We start from the raw sequence: 18,395 nt of genomic DNA on the forward strand, positions 1-18,395 counted from the left end.
AAGATTTTGTAGATTCTGACGTAGAGTTGGTGTTTGGTTTTGTTGACCAAGTTTCAGTGATACTTGACATTTCTCCAGTTGTTGGTGTAGAGGTAGTAGCAAGTGTTGTTGACAGAGTTCCACTGGAAACTGAGGAAATTTGAATGTTTGTTAGGGGAGTGGTAGTAGATTTTATTGACTGTCTTTCATTTGTAGCTGAAGCATTTTCTGTGGCTGGTTTGAAGAAGGTGATGGGCATTTTTTCAATTACATTGGCTTTTATTGGTGTAGAGGCGCTAGTAGGTTTTTTTGACCAATTTTCAGTAATATCAATTCCTGTTATTATATTAGTGGTGTCTAAAATAGCTGAAGGGATGTGGGTAATGGTTGTACTGGGACGGGTTGAAAATGTGTCATTTGTAACTGAAGCATTTGTTGTGATTGATGTAGAGGCAGAAGTTGTTTTTGTTGACTTAGTTTTAGAAGTAGTTAAAATAGCTGTATTTGTTCGTAATAAGGAAGTACTTGGTATTGCTGACCATGTTTCTGTTGTAGATGAATATGCTGCAGTTTTTGGTGTAGAGGTAGTAAGTGGTATTGTTGAAAATTTCTCAATTGTAGTTTTAGCTCTAGGGGTGTGTATAAAGTTTATTGCAGGAGTCTCTGAATGAGAGCCTGTTTCAGTAGCAGCTAAAGTACTTTTAGTGGTTGTTAAAGAGGTAGGAGCTGCTTTTCCTGTCCATGTTTCAGTCGAAGTTAAAACAGCTGTATTTTTGGGCATAGAGATGGTTGTGAACATTTTTGACCATATTTCAGTTGTAGCTGAAGTACTTGCCCTGGTTATTGAAGAGGTGTTAGTGGTGGGTACCATTGTCAATATTACAGTTGTGTCTGAAGCAGTTGTAAGAAGTGTGTGGGTTTTTTTTGACCATATTTGAGTGGTAGTTGGGGGGGGTGTAGGTGTTATTATTGACTTGTTTGTGTGCCCTTTTGACCATGTTTCAGTCAAAGTTGAAGTAGCTGCTGTTGGTGGTACAGAGGTGGTGTTGAGCATGGTTGACCACATTTCACTGGTAGCTGAGATATCTACACTGAGTGTCCTCGGGGTAGTAGAAGTAACAACTACAGTTGTTTCACTGGTAGTTGAAACAGTTTGGGGAGTACTTGTTCTCAAGTTGGCAGATATAGATGTGGGTACAGGTGCTGGATACCCTGTTGGAGTAGATGTATTGATAAGTGTAGTTATTTTGAACAGATGTTTTAGAGGTACCTGTAATAAAACAGTATTCTAACATAATTCCTTTACTTGTACATTTGTGAATAAAAGACTTTTTAATATTGTTATTTCAGATTGCATTTACATTTATAGCTACCTATAATGATATTCATTAGATAACACTCCAATAAAATTCTAGATTCATTCAATGTTCATGCATTCTACCACATATTTAGTGGCAATGCAGTATTAATGAATACTTACGACAAGTAAGTGTTCCATTTTCACAGGGGCTGAAATAGAAAGTGCAAAACATCCACTTGTCAGTATTAGTAGTAATGTAATGTGCAAGTGTTGGGAAGGAGAAGATGTAGAGGGCTAGTGTGACAGAAGAGGATCCAATGTGGCAACCCAGAAAGGGAGCAGCCAAAGTAGAAAAAGCAGAAGAAGAAAACTCAACTTACCACTCAAAAGAGTTTATCATGACCATTTCTCCAGGTTGAACCATAGTGTCATTGAAATAGCAAGAGCATTTCCTCAGTGTTGTGCATTCTTCTGTATTTTCATCATAGTATGGTGTCTCCTTTGGACATTTAGGATAACAGCCTTTTCCAAGAAGAAATGTAGTTTGTCATTTAATGTTCTTAGTGTTTAAGCATTTGTAAAAGCAAGGCAGTAATAAAAAGAAACACTCAACACATTTTAAGTATAATGCAAAATTACCACTATTTTCAAAAAACACATCTTTTGGAACAGTATGTTAATCAAGGTTTGGTTACCTTCTAGCTTGTTAGTAAAGTAGTGTTCTTTGCCACAGGTTTGGATCTTACCACAGCCCTCATAATGCCAAATGGTTTGGCCAGGCTTGTTGTAGTAGTCACAGTAAATTGCTAAAAATTCAATTACCACAGATTAAATTATTACAGTTTGAAAAATAGTTTATTTTTATAATGTTTCAATAATAATAAATATTATTTATTGAATATCTTGCATATCTTCAAAATTTCAGATTTTAATAAAATAGCATAGAAAATGCTGAAATACTAAAATCTGATAATTATTTAAAAAATGTAAAATGGTAAATAATGACACAAAACTTGGAGTTTTACATCTAAATTATCTGTAATTTGGACATATAATTCAGCTTTTACCAATAAATTTGTGTTGCATTACAGTTACCTCCTTTTCAACTACCAAAACAAATGCAGCTTTATGGTTTCAATAAAATTTATGTTTGCATCGTAACTTACGACACAAATCAGGTGTCCTCCAATTAATGCAGACATCTTGATCATTGCAGGCCTCTGCATAAGCTGCCACTGCTGTGCAAAAACCCAAGAACTTCCCTTCAAACTCACAGGAGCACGACTCAAGTAGGCAGGCCTGGTAGTAAGGATTTGGGTCAACCTAGGAATTTGAGAACATGCAAACCAGAGTTTTTATTTTGTCATTTTCAAATGCTGTCAGTAGTTATATGGTTACATTTGAATGAAAAAGTTCAGTTGTTACAATAAGGGATCATTGATTCGCAATAAATTCGCGATTCACTTCCAAGACGGACAGCAAGTGTACTCTTAAATGCAATTATATTTTCACATATAACCTAACTTATAACTCATATATCTCCATGTGCTGTTGGTCTCAAGCGAGTGTTACTACCAGAGATGAACTGTAATCCGATGACTTTTTTTAAGTAATAAGTAAAGTAAGGGATTAGTATTGCAAAAAAGGTAATTAGATTACTGTTACTTTCCCCTAAGGACGCTGCGTTACTGTGTTACTAAACTGCGATTTCGTTTGCGAGAGTGTCTCATGACAATGACATAAGCGAGTGCGACGTTCGTGGCAACAGCTGTGTGCAGAACAAAAATGGATAATATAATGAGCGCAGGAGAGAGTACGACCGTGCAGCGTTTAAAGCGTGGAAGTACTGACCTTACTTTGTTCGATTCCGTAAAAAGTGACAAAAACATTAGCGTCTGCTGTTCACTGCATGGGAAGAAAACTTCTTTTTACAGCGAAAAAAACCCTAAACTTCCGAGCAAGCACAGAGTACGCTGCCACGGAAATGTGAAATTCATAGAGAAACTCCCAGATCCTTCCACTGACATGAACGCTGCGGCACACCTGCACCAGGGCAAACCTCCGCATGCCCCACTCCTGCTAAACAGGTGAAAATAGAGCAACAGGACCGCTGAGTATTTGATTTTATTTATTTGCTGCTGTGTTTTACTTGCATCTATTTGAAAGAGTGAGTGTAAAAGCAAAAAACTATTTTATTTTATGTGCTGGAATGTGCAGAAAATAGGTTTAAATGTTAAACAAATTTCTTCCAGTCAGAGAATGTTGCATATAATTAAATTTTTGCTTGATGCATAAAGTTTAAAGATTAAAACTAATAAAACTAGTTTTAAAAAGAGACTTTTTCATTTGATTACATTTTATATGATGGATTATGCAGAAAAAGTAGAATTGGGCTGAATGTTCTATTGCTTTATTACCTATTCAGGTTGTGAATCATGTTTTTTAAAAGTAACTAAGTAACTAATTACTTTTGAAAATAAGTAATCAGTAAAGTAACGGGATTACTTACTTAACGGGGGGAGGTAATCAGTAATTAGTTATTAGTTGACCAACACTGGTTACTGCATAAAATGTATGAAGTCTCTTTATAATCAAGCTCTAAAAGTCCTAGATAGGAAAACTAGGTATTTTCTTCACCATAATTTTCTTAGTAACTCTTAACTTAGTAACTTAGTAAAAATCTCTGCTTTGAGAATTAAATTCTCTTTTCTGATATACGACTAATATACAAAATTGTCCATAATATTGCATCCCTATCTCTGAAAACATTTGTTTAGCTTAGCACTCGGCTTTCTCTCAATCTGCATTTTTCACTAAAATCTATGTGGTTTTTTGTGGGTCGCATGGATTATTGCATAGATTTTTTTTTACTAAATTTGTATTAGTACAACTTGCTTTCTGAAGATGAGTTTTTATGTATTTCTATCTATTTGACCTGCCCAGGGACCGCAGATGGAAACTAGCTAGTAGCTAAATCTGGTACAACCTGTTAGGTGATTAATGTTTTCTTTTGTTTGTACATGGTCCTTGACAAATAAAGTGTAAATGAAGTTGTAAATCACTTTTCAAATTCTGTAAAGTGCATACTTTCAAGTGACAGTCTTTGAAAGTGTCTCCTTTAACAATCATACAGCGCCGCTGGGCCCAGGCTGAGCAGTAGGAGTTGCGATCACATGGAAATATATCAGTGGTCACATCAGAACAAGGAGGAGTGGCTGTCTTCCAGCTGTTGCCAAAGGCCATCGGACTGGACGCCACTAGGTGGAAAAAAACCACGATTTATAAAAATTGTTGCCAAGCATAACTAGAGCATTATTGGATTACAAAAATAAGAAAAAACTGATTTACCTGCTGAGCCACTTATCTGCAGGTCATTTATTTCATTGGAGTCAAAATTCCCACACAGGCCGCAAACTTTGTACTACAAGCAAGATTATTGAAAACATATTATTGCACATGCATTTAGTTTATAACTAGCTAGTTTATAACTTAATTATGGATATTTATAGCTTATATATCAGTTTTTTGTTTTTATTTGTATTGTCCTGTGGTTTTATGTTTAATTTTGAACACCATATTGGAACTGCATTCCTAATTTTATAGTTTCCTTTCCTTACAGTTACATAAAGTTATTCTAATTCTGATCACTCTTAATATTCCCATTCCTCACCCTCCAGTTTTCATGCAGCTTTATGGTGAGCCGTGTGTGTTTGTCCCAAATGAGAGTTATCCCGCTGCTTGGCACTGACACTATGATATAAAGTCCCACAGTGTCAATACTGTAAAGAGAATTTTCCTGCATTGTAGATTCTTGTTGTAGCTGTTTGGTCACCTTCATGTCACTCAATGTCAGGATGACTTTTCCCTAATGGGTTAAAAAAGAGCAGTTAGATCCACCAGTATTACTTCTCAAGGTCTTGCTGATACTTTCCACTGTGGTCTTCAGAGGTCTGAGTGTTGTTAATTTCATCCTCACACTGTGAGTGCCAACGTCCATGTTGATGTCTGTCTGCCTCCTAATTTTTTGTCACTACATGGCCTGTGTATGTAATACAGACAGCAGACTTCACAGAAGTCCAAATGAAAATGTAAAAGCCTAATAAAAAACTTCACTTACATTTCACATATTATGGTTCACTGAACTCACTGATATAAAAATGTTGCCTTAGCATTTCATCACACATGAGCGATTTAAGTGAATGAAAGATATGGTAAAGTCAATTAAAGGATAGAATAAAGTAAGTAAGTAAATGAATAATATAACATGGTCAGCAGATTCATCATGGATGGAGTCACAAACCTGAAGGTCCAAGACAATTGATCGAGAGCAGGTGAGTGCCTCATCACAGCAGGGTACACTTTCCGCTCTGACAGAAAATGTGCCATTTGTATTTCCACAGTAATCCTAAAGTCAAAAAAAAAAAGTTGGAGTAAAAGTACTTATATACTAAATAGTACTATTTATAGTACTGTCAACAGTACATAAACATATATGTATGCTTAATTAAAAAAGGTTCTAATTATTATTATCATTATTACTACAAAGCATGTATTACTATAAACATACTATAGATAAAAAAATATATATAAATGTAAACATGACATTATTAGTTAAGAGGGTTCATATACATTTTTACCAATAAATTGCAGTTTTTTATGTCTTTGAGGAACATTTTTATCTTCTTTGTGTTTATATGTGACAACTAAAAATAAAAACCAATTTCAAATTACACACTTGAACTTGGTGCTAGCTTGTCAAAATGTTCACATACAGAGATATTTAAAAAAGAAAAACAAAAAAGGAGGAGTTATTAAGCAATCATGGATGGTAATAAGAAACGATGTAAGGTGTAAACGCTTAATTTTTGAGCAGCGTACTCTAAATAGTACCTTGGTTGACCAAGAGGGAGAAGCCCTGCAGCTCGTTTTCTTATATTGGTTGCTGGAGTTGAAAACCCAGTAGCCGAGAGGCAATTTGCCCATAGCAGCCTAGTATTATGCTTCTTTATCTAAACATAACTTCACTGAAGCTAAGCGTAATAAAATAGGTATTTTACTAGCATGGATTTACATGATTATTTTTATATTTTTTTATAAATATTTTTATCAATATTTTCACACAAGAGAACATAGTGTCACATGACAGGACTGACATGCAAAAAGCAAAATTTACCCAACAGATTTTCATTAGTATTTGATCTTGTTTGAAGTAAATATTCTGCTGATGGGTTGATCTATTTTAGAAGCAAATCTCTATTTTTCAAAATCTTTCTAGTCTAGTTCTTCACAAGTTCTTCAGGCCTGGAAAATGCTATTTTCAAATCCCATGACCTTTTCATTTTTGATCACTATTCAAAGGTTTTTTTTAACAGTTGCTTCATATGTTGTTTGGTATGTTGTACAAGACTTTAGATGACATATATACTGACTTATCTATGTCGCTTTTTTGTTTGTTTGTTTGTTTGGTCTCACCTCTACTAGCGTGTACTGGCAGTGTCCACTAAATCGATACCATTTAGAGTCAAAGGTCTGATAATGTCCATTTCCATAAACTTGGCATGTTCCTTGACATGGTTCATCTGTGCAGTCCCACTGACCCCGACCACAGACACTGAAAGACAGTCATGACACTATGACAGTTTATGGGTCAATAAAAACTGCATGAACCAGTAAAGTGGCACTTATAAAAGTGTTACCATTTTTTACAGCTGGTTCTGACATGCTGTCCTGCACTGAAGACTTTACCACTGTACACGCAGGTGCAATTGTCCCTAGAAACACAGTTTCCATGGTGATCTTCATATTTATCATCTGGGCAGTAACAGCCACTCTTACAGGTCATGTTGGCACCCTGCAAATGAAGCAAAACAGAGCTAATCAAAACTGTAATGGTACAACCAACCAAACCTGTTTTGCATTACATCTACAATTCAAAAACTCGGAAATAACTTACCAGTGGTTTGTTGAGACTGTTGCACGTTTTCTGAGCGGTGTTAACCAAATTCTCTGAACAGTGCACACAAACTGTACCATTTTTGCAGCCTGATAAAATTATTGAGGAAAATAAACCATAATGTTATGTTTTATTTTAACAATATTCTAATTATATACTTGCTAGATGTGTTGTTCTATTTTGTTAATACTTTTCTAAATGTGTTTAAATCACAGTCATTTGGTTGATATATTGTGTGGTGCTATATGTTTATACTACAATGGCAGATACAGTCTGTGTGTGTTGTAATAAAAGAGGATATACTCAACAGAAGCGGAAAACAGTTGAACTAAAATTAATGAATTAGGTTGTGGGTAAAGACTGAAGTATTATTTTTGAAATTGACAATAGAAAATTATGAACTTACCGCAATCCTTAGAACACGTCAGTTGGCCATTCTCACAGAGGCTGCAATAAAAAAAATAAGTAAACCAACATTTTAATAAACTATATCGGTACATTTTAAATGGTCTAAATAATCCACTCACCATTCTCGTCCTTCAATGACAGTGGGACCTGGTAGCGTTATGCCACCATGGTGATGGCACACACAGTCTGCTTTTAGAGTGCATGTGTTTTCTTGGTTCAGGTATGTTCCTTCTGGGCAGCCACAGCCCTCCACGGGACCATCGTTCAAGCTGCAGAAAGGATCAGTTCCAGAGAGGGAGCGGCATGTACGATTGCAAGCCCGAATGTCGTAGAAGAACTCTTGGTTTTTTGGACAACTGAGAGCTGTGATACAGAATGAAAACCAATATTTTTACTATTTCTTCTTCTGATTTTAATCTTTTTAGACATTTTAATTGGGGAAATGATCATTTATATAAGCTTCCATGACATTGCCACTCTTAGTTGTGAGTATGACCTGCCTCATGATTCAGTCAACTGAGGGAATTCTTTACATTTACTGCTGAAAACATACGAGGTCTAAAATGTTATTATAACAATAGTGGAAAATCATATATTTGAGCAAATGATTCAATCCTTACAAACAAGTTTTGTTTTTAGTTTTGTAATGATTTTTAATTATTTTCAATAATTCTTTAATGTCTCTTTTCAGAGAACTATAGACAAAATGGGGATTTTGACAGAAAAAGTAAATAATTCCTCAGTGGTATATTTATCGAAGATGAACTCACTGCAGTTGGTAGCTTTCCTCCAGTCACCAACTAAAACTCCAAGACTGGCACAAGCTTTGGCATAGTTGTCTAAAGCAACGCACAAGCACGTCTCTATATTGCTGCCACAGTTACAGGTTCGTTGGATACAAGCCTGTGAACAAAAGTTAGATCCATTTGATGTTAAGATGGATATTTCAACATCAGTGAACTCCTGAAAAGTCAGAATTTATTAAGGGTTTGGTTTGTGCCTGAAAGCCTTACCGCGTGATATTGATCAGGTGGCAAATGTCCATGGCACTTAGAAAATGTCCCAGTTGGCTTGTTCAATATAGAGCACTTTTCATCAGCAAATATTTCTAGAAAATTTTTTTTAAAAAGTTCTTCATAAAGAATTTTACACTTTTTCATACAACTTATATAGAAAGAAAACACATAGTTATATAAATCTATGCAGCCTATTGCTCAAAATAAAAACGAATACTATCTTTTTCATCATCATCATCATCATGGTCATTTCGCTTTAGATCAATTTGTATCTTTCATCAGTACCATTGTGAGTGTTGATGCATGTGTTGGGTATGTTCCCTGTACAAGTGCCCAGACTCCACGACAACGCAAAAGGCTCAGCTGAGTTCTCGACGATCCCACCGCTACTGGTGAAGTCGTCTGTGCTGTCACCGTTACTGTTGCCACAAAGACCTGAAGGCCAGAGTGACTGATTAAACTGGATCATTCCAGAAATTTCTGAAATTTTCACTGGTGTGTTTCCTACCTGTAATCATGTGATTTGCAGGAGCAGAGATGTAAAGCTGAATTTCAGGAGACATCTGGATTTGGAGCTTAATGTCAGAGGATGTCTTGACTTGAACATACACGGAGGACTGCCAGAAAACCTGGGCGTCATCTAAAGGGTAACAGGTAAGAGTGCTGGTAAATGCGTCAATGCATTACAAGCAGTGCTGGCTGTATGTTTTTCCGAACTATCGTACAACTGGACTCCCAAAAGGTTGATTCTGTTCATCTGGACGTAGGGTTTTCAGTGGGAGAAATGTTTCGTCACTTGAGGATGTACACATCCTGGACAGGGAGGGACGCTGGTTTGAGTGGGGAGTCAAGGAGGACATTTACGTGAAAAGGGAAGGACCATCTCTGAATCGAGAAGGCGGCCTAAGGGTGCATCTTTCACCATCTTACAATGCTGTGATTGCAGCTATTCTCCAAATCTCCGTGAATGCTACTCATGGCCATTGATCAGTGGTCATGAGAATTTGAATATTAATGATCAAGGAACTGACCTCCCAGCCCACTGTTCCTTCATTGGTGCTAGTTTCAGTCTTTATGCAAATGTACTGTTTATAAGATTGGGGAAACCTGCTGAGACTGAAGAAGTCACTTGGATGAGTGACGAAATGTTTCTCCCTCTGAAAATGCTACATCCAGATGAACATAATCAAGATTTGGGGATTTACGTACTTGGATGATTGAGCATGCATCAAGACATACAACTGGAATCACATTACAGTTTTCAGAAATGCAGCAACGTAGCACGCTACTGTTCAGTAGCACGCTACGTTCAATTTCAGTAACTACACAATAGCTACAATTATGTTGTTAGAAAACTAGAAAGCTCGTCACAACCATCTACAAAGATTCTAACCGGCTCATTAGAAAGGGGGGGAAAAAAAAAAAAACTTTTTTCTTCCTGCACACTTGTGCTACAATCAGCAGATCTGAGTTTGTGTGCTGGGTGAAGGAAAATGGTGTTATAGAGCTTTTGCAGGAGAGAAGATGTGGACATTACTTTTACATTTATTTCACAAAAAAAGACATGAGTGAGATGGGATTGTCAAGAGTGAAATTCAAACGGCGGTGGACAGAAACAAATGCGTTAAGCTGCTGCAGTAACACAACATCAGCTCTTTGCAATCATCTGTACAGAAAGCTAACCAAGAACCCAGAATCAAGTAAAATAAAGCCGAGAGCATGCTGATGCCAGCCAATCACTGAACTTCAACAAGTAACAAAGGCAACCAACTTCTTCTACTTACCAGACTTATGAAATTCAGTAATCTCTTGGTCTCCAAATGTAACCATGTTGTTCGTAAATGTATAAACGTCCTGCAAACACAAATTCAGGTAAGTTTCCTCCCCTTGTTTATCATTTAGATTGTTAAATAGTTTTGAAGTCAATGTTCAAGACTGACTGGACCTGGAAGTGCTGGAGCACAACTTTTTTCAATGACGCATCCTTTTCAGAATACTGAATTATCACCATCCAGTTAAGGCCCTGCACAAAGTCATAAATACATTCAGCAGGAGTTAGTAGAAACAACAAAATGAGCACATATGTTCAGGCTACAAGACCGGTGAGGAGGTTAAATTACCTGTAATGCTGCATATGCACATTTACCCGGGACAGTGTATTGCTTGCCATCAAATGTTGTCACAAACTGCCCTTCAATTATACATTTTGTTGGACACAGGTTTTTGGAGCAACGCCACTTCCCACCCTCACATAAACTGAGGACAGATTTAAGATAGATAAAACATATTGTTCTGTGAACCAAATGGATAGGTAGGATCCATCAAATATGTCATAAAGAGAAAACCTTTCTTTCTGGCCACTCACCATGACTGACACTTGGTGTTACGTACATCTCCAGTTGAATAGGTCCTCCCAGTGAACACACATGGGCAGCTGGTCAGATTTATGCAGTGGAATCCATCTGATTGATCATTAAGCACTTCTCCTAGACATATTTTCAGTTAAGTCTTAACCCATAGTAAAAGAACAAAATGCATTATAACCCCAAATGTCTGTTGAAATCTGGCAGTGCTCACCCTTTGGGCAGACACAGGAGCTGGTAATATCCTGACTGGAAAATTGGGGGTTTGGTTTGGAGCAGCTAGGAACAAAGGCAACACCCTGTTCCTGATAAATGAGGTCTCCAGGACAAGTCGGATAAGCTTCATTCGCCCATTAAAGAAAGGACAACAACATTAAGTGACTAAAGTAATCACTTGATCTCTAAAGTCAAGTCCTTGTTTTAGAAAAGAAATAAAAATAGAAAAGACACATTTTGACCAAAACTGAACATTTCTACACTGGAATTTATAATTAACATGTAGGTCCAGCAGGCCACTGTGTCTTTTAAACAAAGCTTGATGACATAAATGGCAGGAAGGATCTGTCAAGCTGACAGAGCACTAAAGCCAGGTTTAAACAAGTTAATGGAAGGATGCAGGTAGTTAGTGTGTCTGAGCTGGAGGCTAAGGTTAGCAGCCACTGTGACACAATCATGCCAGTGACACAAAAACAAAGAACTAGCTACAGTGACAAGATAGATGTCATGAATATTGTTGTAATATTAACATCTTAGCAGTGAAGGAAGTTTGTGATCATGTGAAACTTGCGTCTTAATTTGTGTCCAGCAGTGTACGACTCTTGACAACTTCCTGACCCTAGAATGGGCACACTGCATTTACTCTTTTCTATATGTGTGACCCTAATCCATTCATTGCAAAATTTTTTGTAGTTTCAAAGAAGGCATCAATAACAACTCATAAAGCTGAACTCATAGCCTTCTCTACCTTACTTGCTAGAAACCTGATACTTTTTACAAAACAATGCCACCACCTCACAGACACTTGGACAAGATAACACTGCATGTTGAGCTGAAATAACTTAAACACCCTGCTGTGGTTTCCACCTAGAAATTCCATGTTTCCGACGTTCATTGATATTGTGATTATTTTTGTAAATACAATGTAGCTACCTCATAGGACCTCAACTCACATTTTTTCTTTTTTTCTTTTGATTGGTTATTGTTGTTCCTCTCATTGAGTACCTTTGCGGTTCTTCAATACGTCTGAAAAATCTATTTGAGTAAGAACCGATCACTTACCACACTGGGTTAGAGATCTCCAGTTGTCCCAGACAGTACTGTTTTTCCCGCAATGCAGAGCAATCTCTTTGAAGAAAGCACAGCCAATGTATTTGCTTTTCTCATAGTTATAAAGGTTCTTGTGACAGAGTTGGAAGTAATTAGGCCAACTTGACTGCAGACAATCCAAGGTGTATGAGAAGAATAGCTTGCATGTCTGAAAATGTCATCAGAGGAACCATCTGAGCATTTCAAACTAGATGCCAGATTCAAACTGTAGTATGGCATCTACAAGATTAAAATTAATAACACAGAAACATAATATAGATGAATGTATTAACTTCCAAAAATGAAAAACACATTTTTAACTAAATAATTTCACTTTATCACTACTCAGTCACTACTTTATAAGTAGACAGTGAGAAAACAAAAAAATGTAAACCACCAGAACCTACTGGATTAGGAACAAAGGGAGGATCTTGAGTTTGGCATGTGCTGTCAGCTATCACGCTCTCTGTAATCAGCTGCTGCTCATTACCTAATTTAAAAAATATACCCACAAACAACAACCCCCGCCACAAAAAAAAAGCTTGACATCAAGAAACATTTACCAGTCAAACACGTTATATAATCATCGTCAGTAATACGAGCTATTTATGCATCGTTTGTAACTATCAAGACTTTTACTAGTAATAATTATTCAACTGTACTATGTGAACTATGAGGTAGCTGTCGTACCCGTTACATTGTGTTTTCCACACAGTCCAGTCATGTCAGTGCTCAGCTCCTGCTCTAGCTCCACCTTAACAGCAAATCATGCAGAAGCTTCAGGAATTTTTCTTGACTGATTTATGAAAAAGTAAGAATGCGCAGTATATAAGAGCTCTCACCCAAAGTGTGTCTATTCCTCCAGGTACACTGTGCCAGGTTATAGACAGAGGAAGCAAAGAGCTCCTTAGTCTAGTGTAGATGCCATACTGGAAAATATGCTGATAGGTGTGGTCGTATGGAAGTGAAACACTGTCAACAAACAGACACACAGGTTGTATATTACAGTCACTGAAACAGCTGCCAGAGATGGTGGCTTAAAAGTAAAACTCAATCGCATTTCATTATCAGAAAAATATTTAGGTTCCTCGTTTGCACGGTAAAAAGCAACATCTGTTGTTCAAAAATCTTTCTTTGTTTCAACGTCTGACTGATCTAAAGGCTACTGTAATGGGAGAACAGAACAAAGAGCAATGGTAAACTATAAAACCCCCTCTAAAATAGGAAAATCCCTTCACAGGGCTTGACAATTTTGATCATTAAGGAACAAATGGCAACTAGATTAAGATCTCTGGAAATTTTTAGTGTAGCTGAAGGGTACCAATAATAATAATAAAAATAATAAATAGTACAAAGTAAATGACTTTTGTAATAATATAGGAACCAATTTAGAAAGAAAGAGCATTTTTGCTTGATTACGTGGTCACATGTAAAATGTAGACTAGATCATTATTAAATTTATTAAAACCAACTTTTTCTTTTGTTTTCCTGTTTTTTCACCTGTTGTTTTCCTGTACAGCATGGACTACTACGATTATTTAAATAATCAAAATTGCAATGATCGGCACAGCTATATACGTTTTTGAGCAATTCAACATCAATCAAATTTATTAAGCTTACATCATTAAATTGCAATCTAAATGCATATCTGTTTGCAGGCTGCAGGTATTAGCAATTCATTCCCATGCTCTCTGTTCCTGCATTAACTGATGAAAATGAATAGTCTGGCAGATCTGACAAGTTTTGCCATGTGTTGATTACATTTTCTACTTCAGTCATTTGTATTTACACTTTCTCTGTACGTTTTATAGTTTGTATGAACAACCTTTAAGCAAATATCTAATGTAATTTAAAAGACATGTTTTTATATTTATTTATATATTTTTATTTAAACTTTATTTAACCCTTGCATGCATTCTTACGCATTTTTAATCATCTTTAGGTACGAAAAAAGACTTTTGAACTTCATTTTTTTAAAATGTACTTTTCAAAGAGTCTTTTACATGTCCACCTAGGTAGAAAATCACTTAGGTAGACAACTGATGGTATAGAGTGACTCATCATTGTCCAATGTAGTGCTTTATGTGCAAGTATACCGTCAATACTGATAAAAATACAAGAAAACAGCCTTTGAATAGTTTCCACTGTAGTGACCACTATGCGTGAAAAGGTTAAATTGCATTTCACAATTGCATTTTGTGAAATGCAATTTTGGAGGAGACAAATCTCCTCCAATATAAATATGTGGAACTCTAAACAGGTCAATGTAAAGCCCAAGCCTTACTAGTAGAAGAACTGGGAAGTTTTTCCCCTCATGTTATTAAGACCTAACACAAAAAGACAAGGACTGAAAACAGTGACAATGACTAAACATAAAAGTAAGTCTCCAGTTGTTCAGAGGTTTTGAGAGGCTATTCTATCAGCTGTCAGGGTTAGGTTACCCACAGAAAGTGATCCACACATAAATGGACTGCCCCAAATACTAAATCCCAGTTACTAAAAGTAAATGTGATACCCTAAGTAGCTACATAACCAAATGTAAGAACCCACACGAGCACAAAGTAGAAGTTCTTACTGCCCAGCACAGCACCTATGGCAGGAACTGTAAGCATAACTGGTCCAGATTCCCTAAGACCAAAATCATACTGAGGACATCAAATCTGACTTTAATGGAATTAAGTAGATGAGAATTCAAGCTTTTGTAGACTTTATAGTTATTGTATTATCTCTTTATAAGAGTGCAAAAACAATATTTCTTGGCGTGACAGTCACATATGTGTCAAAGGGCTGCGGCAGCAGACTTCGTGTTTATGAAGCACACCCAAACGCAGATGGGCTTAACACAAAACATGCAAAACAAAGGGCAAAAGACCAAGAACTAAACTAACTAAAACCAAGACTGGAAAAAACTCAACTAAGACCAAAGCACAATGAATGTGGGAAAAACCTCAGAGCAGGAACATAGGGAGACGAGCAGACGACCTTACAATGGACAATGACACAATAAATGCACACAAGAGTAATTAGGGAGAGTGGAAACACATGGGAACACGGCTGAAACAAATAGACCTAATGACGCAGAGGAAGCAAAACTAAACATGCTGCACACAGGACACAATACTGTCAAAGTAAAACAGGAAACACTGAAACACGGACTAATTCACACAACTTGACATGGGAGCCAGACTTGGGGAACAACAGGAGTAGACAGAGGAGAACGCGGAAACAGTTAAGGAAGACGATACACAGAGAGAGAGCGAGAAGGGGACATTAGGGGAGGGAGAGAGAGACATGACAGGCTGGGGAGGACACACATGAAAGCACAACACAGGCAGGGGAAACACAGAATGAAACACAAGGAGGGGAACATGTAAACAGGAAACAGAGACGAGACACAACGACACAACACGGATGACATGACTCGAACAAGAAACAGGGAATGACACAGGGACAAGAAAACACAGGTCGCGAATATAATTAACATGGCATTTAAAACTATAACTAAACTAAATGATAGAAAACTAAAATATTACAAAGAAACCAGAAAAACATCATAAATTCAAGCTGCTGGGTCAAATGACCCAGAACCACGACAATATGATATTCTGCTGTGAATAAGGTAAACATTGTTTTTGAATTAAAGGTAGAATACACAGTAAAATGCATTCTGCTTTGTTCATTTTATGTTTCTTAAATTGTTTACATGTCGATGAGATAGATTTAAAGGATTTCAATAATATAATATGTAATTTACAGTAATCTAGGAAACCAATAGTTGCCTACTTCAACTTTATGACATTAAAATTGACTCTGGTCATAATTGTGGCACAGCTGACTCAGATGTTGTGATAAATTAAGATATAAGATACTATTTGGCTTTGTTTTGGCTATGTGGCTTTGGCTATGTTTTCTTTTAATGGACGAGTATCTGGGTGTATTTGGATCCATACCTTTTCTTCTCCACCAGGATGATTCCATTCTGAAGAACAGTGCTGACTTTGTTGATGATGATCTCCACTTGGACCAGCAGCCCGCTGTTCCCTCGTTGTACGGTGATGTCACATTCAACCCGGTTGTGGGTGAAGCGGGTGAGAGTGAAGGGGCAATTGGACCGCACATAAAAACCTAACCCACTGAAAGGCTCGAGGACACCACTGCCGAATGTCCTGCAAGTGTCTGATCACAACAAAAGTCTGAGCCAAACAACTTTCAATAATAAACCATAAATGAATCAAACAATTTATTATTGTAGGTTTAAGATTAAACTGTTATCAGTTCTCAATCTTCTTTCCAAACCCATTTAATTATTATTTCAAAATTTAGTGACAAAATGACTCTTTACTACTCTTTCAATCTGCCTACATTTCTAAAAGTCAACATTCTATGGTTCAGTAAACATTTATATTCAATAAAAACACAACTATAATTAATAAATCACCTGATTAAGGCGAAAATAAAAATGAAGTGGAATTCTAAGTACTCACATTTCTGAATTTCACTTGTCAGAGTTCCCCCCTTCCCAAAAACTAGGATGAAAATACAACGTTAGTTGTCATATAGTTACAGAAAATACTTTTTGTATGACAGCCAGACTTTTTAAAATTTTGTTTCTTATTGCATCTTTTGCTGTTTATAAAATGGTTAATATGGTGTCTTTTTTGTTATATTTTAATATCTAGAATAAAGAAGAGATATTTACCTATTTTAATATATACTCTACTGATATCTATTTTGCACTTTTGTGATTGCTTTTCTCTTTATAATGTTTAAAATGTATAAAAATGTAAATAAAAATGATAAATTAAAGGTTGTATGATACCTGAGGCTAGTAACAAGCAGAAAGCTGGTGTCCACTGCTGAAAAGTCATGCCGCCTGATGCTCCCATGCTGCAGTTGCAACCAGGAGGAAGTGCACTGACAGCTCACTACATGCCTTATATATGCAATGACAATACACGGCACAAAAAAATTACCATGTGCACATGCAGCAACGCATGCACACACCAGTTCCCACACAGTATCCATCACTTCAGGGCATATTGCGTTGACCTACACTGATTCCCTGGAGACCCAACTCTAACCCTTAGATCAACCTGAAAGCGTGTCTTCAAAAAATTTCATTATTTACTTTATGAGGATTAAATGGACTGCTAATCCACTTCTTCTTAGAACAGTAAACGGATATGCCCTGCACTATGCCTCTGACCAGGTCAAGAAAAATATCATCTGATGACCGCCCTATCTGCAGACGTCCCCTCTATCATGTTTTCTGATTGTGGTCTTCCTTATGGTAGAATAGAGTAAGGAGCAAATTTCTCTTCTTCATACTGATTAATTTATTTTACATAAACATAGGTGAAATCACACAACAGCATGTATGATATCGGTCAGTCCATATGAAGAGAAAGAAAGAGCTGATTTTCGTGTACATTTTTGTGTACATTAATTTTTTCTTCTCTGTCAAATTAATTTTCTAATATCGTAATTTTTTTACACCGGCACTTCCGGTTTCTCATTCTGTCAGTTGTATGTATGATTTTTCTGTTCCTGTTCTAAAACTCTGAACAGCAGTCACATTATGTGCTAATCGTGTATAATGAGGACAAAATAATTATCTAATACAGTCAGTAAAATAATAAAATGCTGACTTCTACAGACCAATTTGTTCGCTGGGTCATATCACCTAAACTTTAATTGTAAAACATAACCCATTATGGAAACAGTAGCACCTTACCTCCAATCACTTTCTGTCACTGTAACTTTATATAACCTGGACTATATTCCTGACTGGGTCAAGAAAACAGCTGCCATATTATTTTCTTTCACCTCTTTTTCCTTTGATGGCTCTCTGAAGGCAGAACAAAGAAATATACTCAGGAGCACACCCATCATACACACACACACACAGGCATAGACACAAACAGAACACACACTTTCTGTACTTTAGTAAATTAAATTTAGCTAGATTGTTTTTAAAAAGTAACTCTTTCAAAAATATATGCTTTTCTGTTTTATATTTCACAGGAGTGAATGCTGTCATCCTCATTCTGGACTTATCTCCTGTATACATT

At 36.5% G+C, this 18,395-nt stretch overlaps 1 protein-coding gene across 1 annotated transcript; it reads right to left on the bottom strand.

The window, feature by feature from the left end:
- Positions 1-53: 53 nt before the first annotated feature.
- On the bottom strand, positions 54-17,192 carry LOC134615886 (mucin-19-like). The gene is made up of 28 exons (XM_065469509.1): positions 17,144-17,192; positions 16,275-16,500; positions 13,167-13,296; positions 13,015-13,078; positions 12,732-12,814; positions 12,298-12,493; positions 11,234-11,359; positions 11,022-11,142; positions 10,777-10,912; positions 10,602-10,679; positions 10,441-10,510; positions 9,165-9,296; positions 8,942-9,091; positions 8,654-8,748; positions 8,411-8,543; positions 7,760-8,003; positions 7,639-7,679; positions 7,233-7,321; positions 6,976-7,130; positions 6,752-6,890; positions 5,580-5,684; positions 4,950-5,144; positions 4,628-4,700; positions 4,367-4,536; positions 2,446-2,602; positions 1,975-2,085; positions 1,660-1,801; positions 54-129 (listed from the first exon to the last, which is right to left on the bottom strand). The coding sequence occupies exons 1-28, from the start codon at positions 17,190-17,192 to the stop codon at positions 54-56; spliced, it is 3,486 nt and encodes a 1,161-aa protein (XP_065325581.1).
- Positions 17,193-18,395: the final 1,203 nt, after the last annotated feature.

This window comes from Pelmatolapia mariae, linkage group LG17, assembly GCF_036321145.2.
Source record: "Pelmatolapia mariae isolate MD_Pm_ZW linkage group LG17, Pm_UMD_F_2, whole genome shotgun sequence".
NCBI lineage: Eukaryota > Metazoa > Chordata > Actinopteri > Cichliformes > Cichlidae > Pelmatolapia > Pelmatolapia mariae.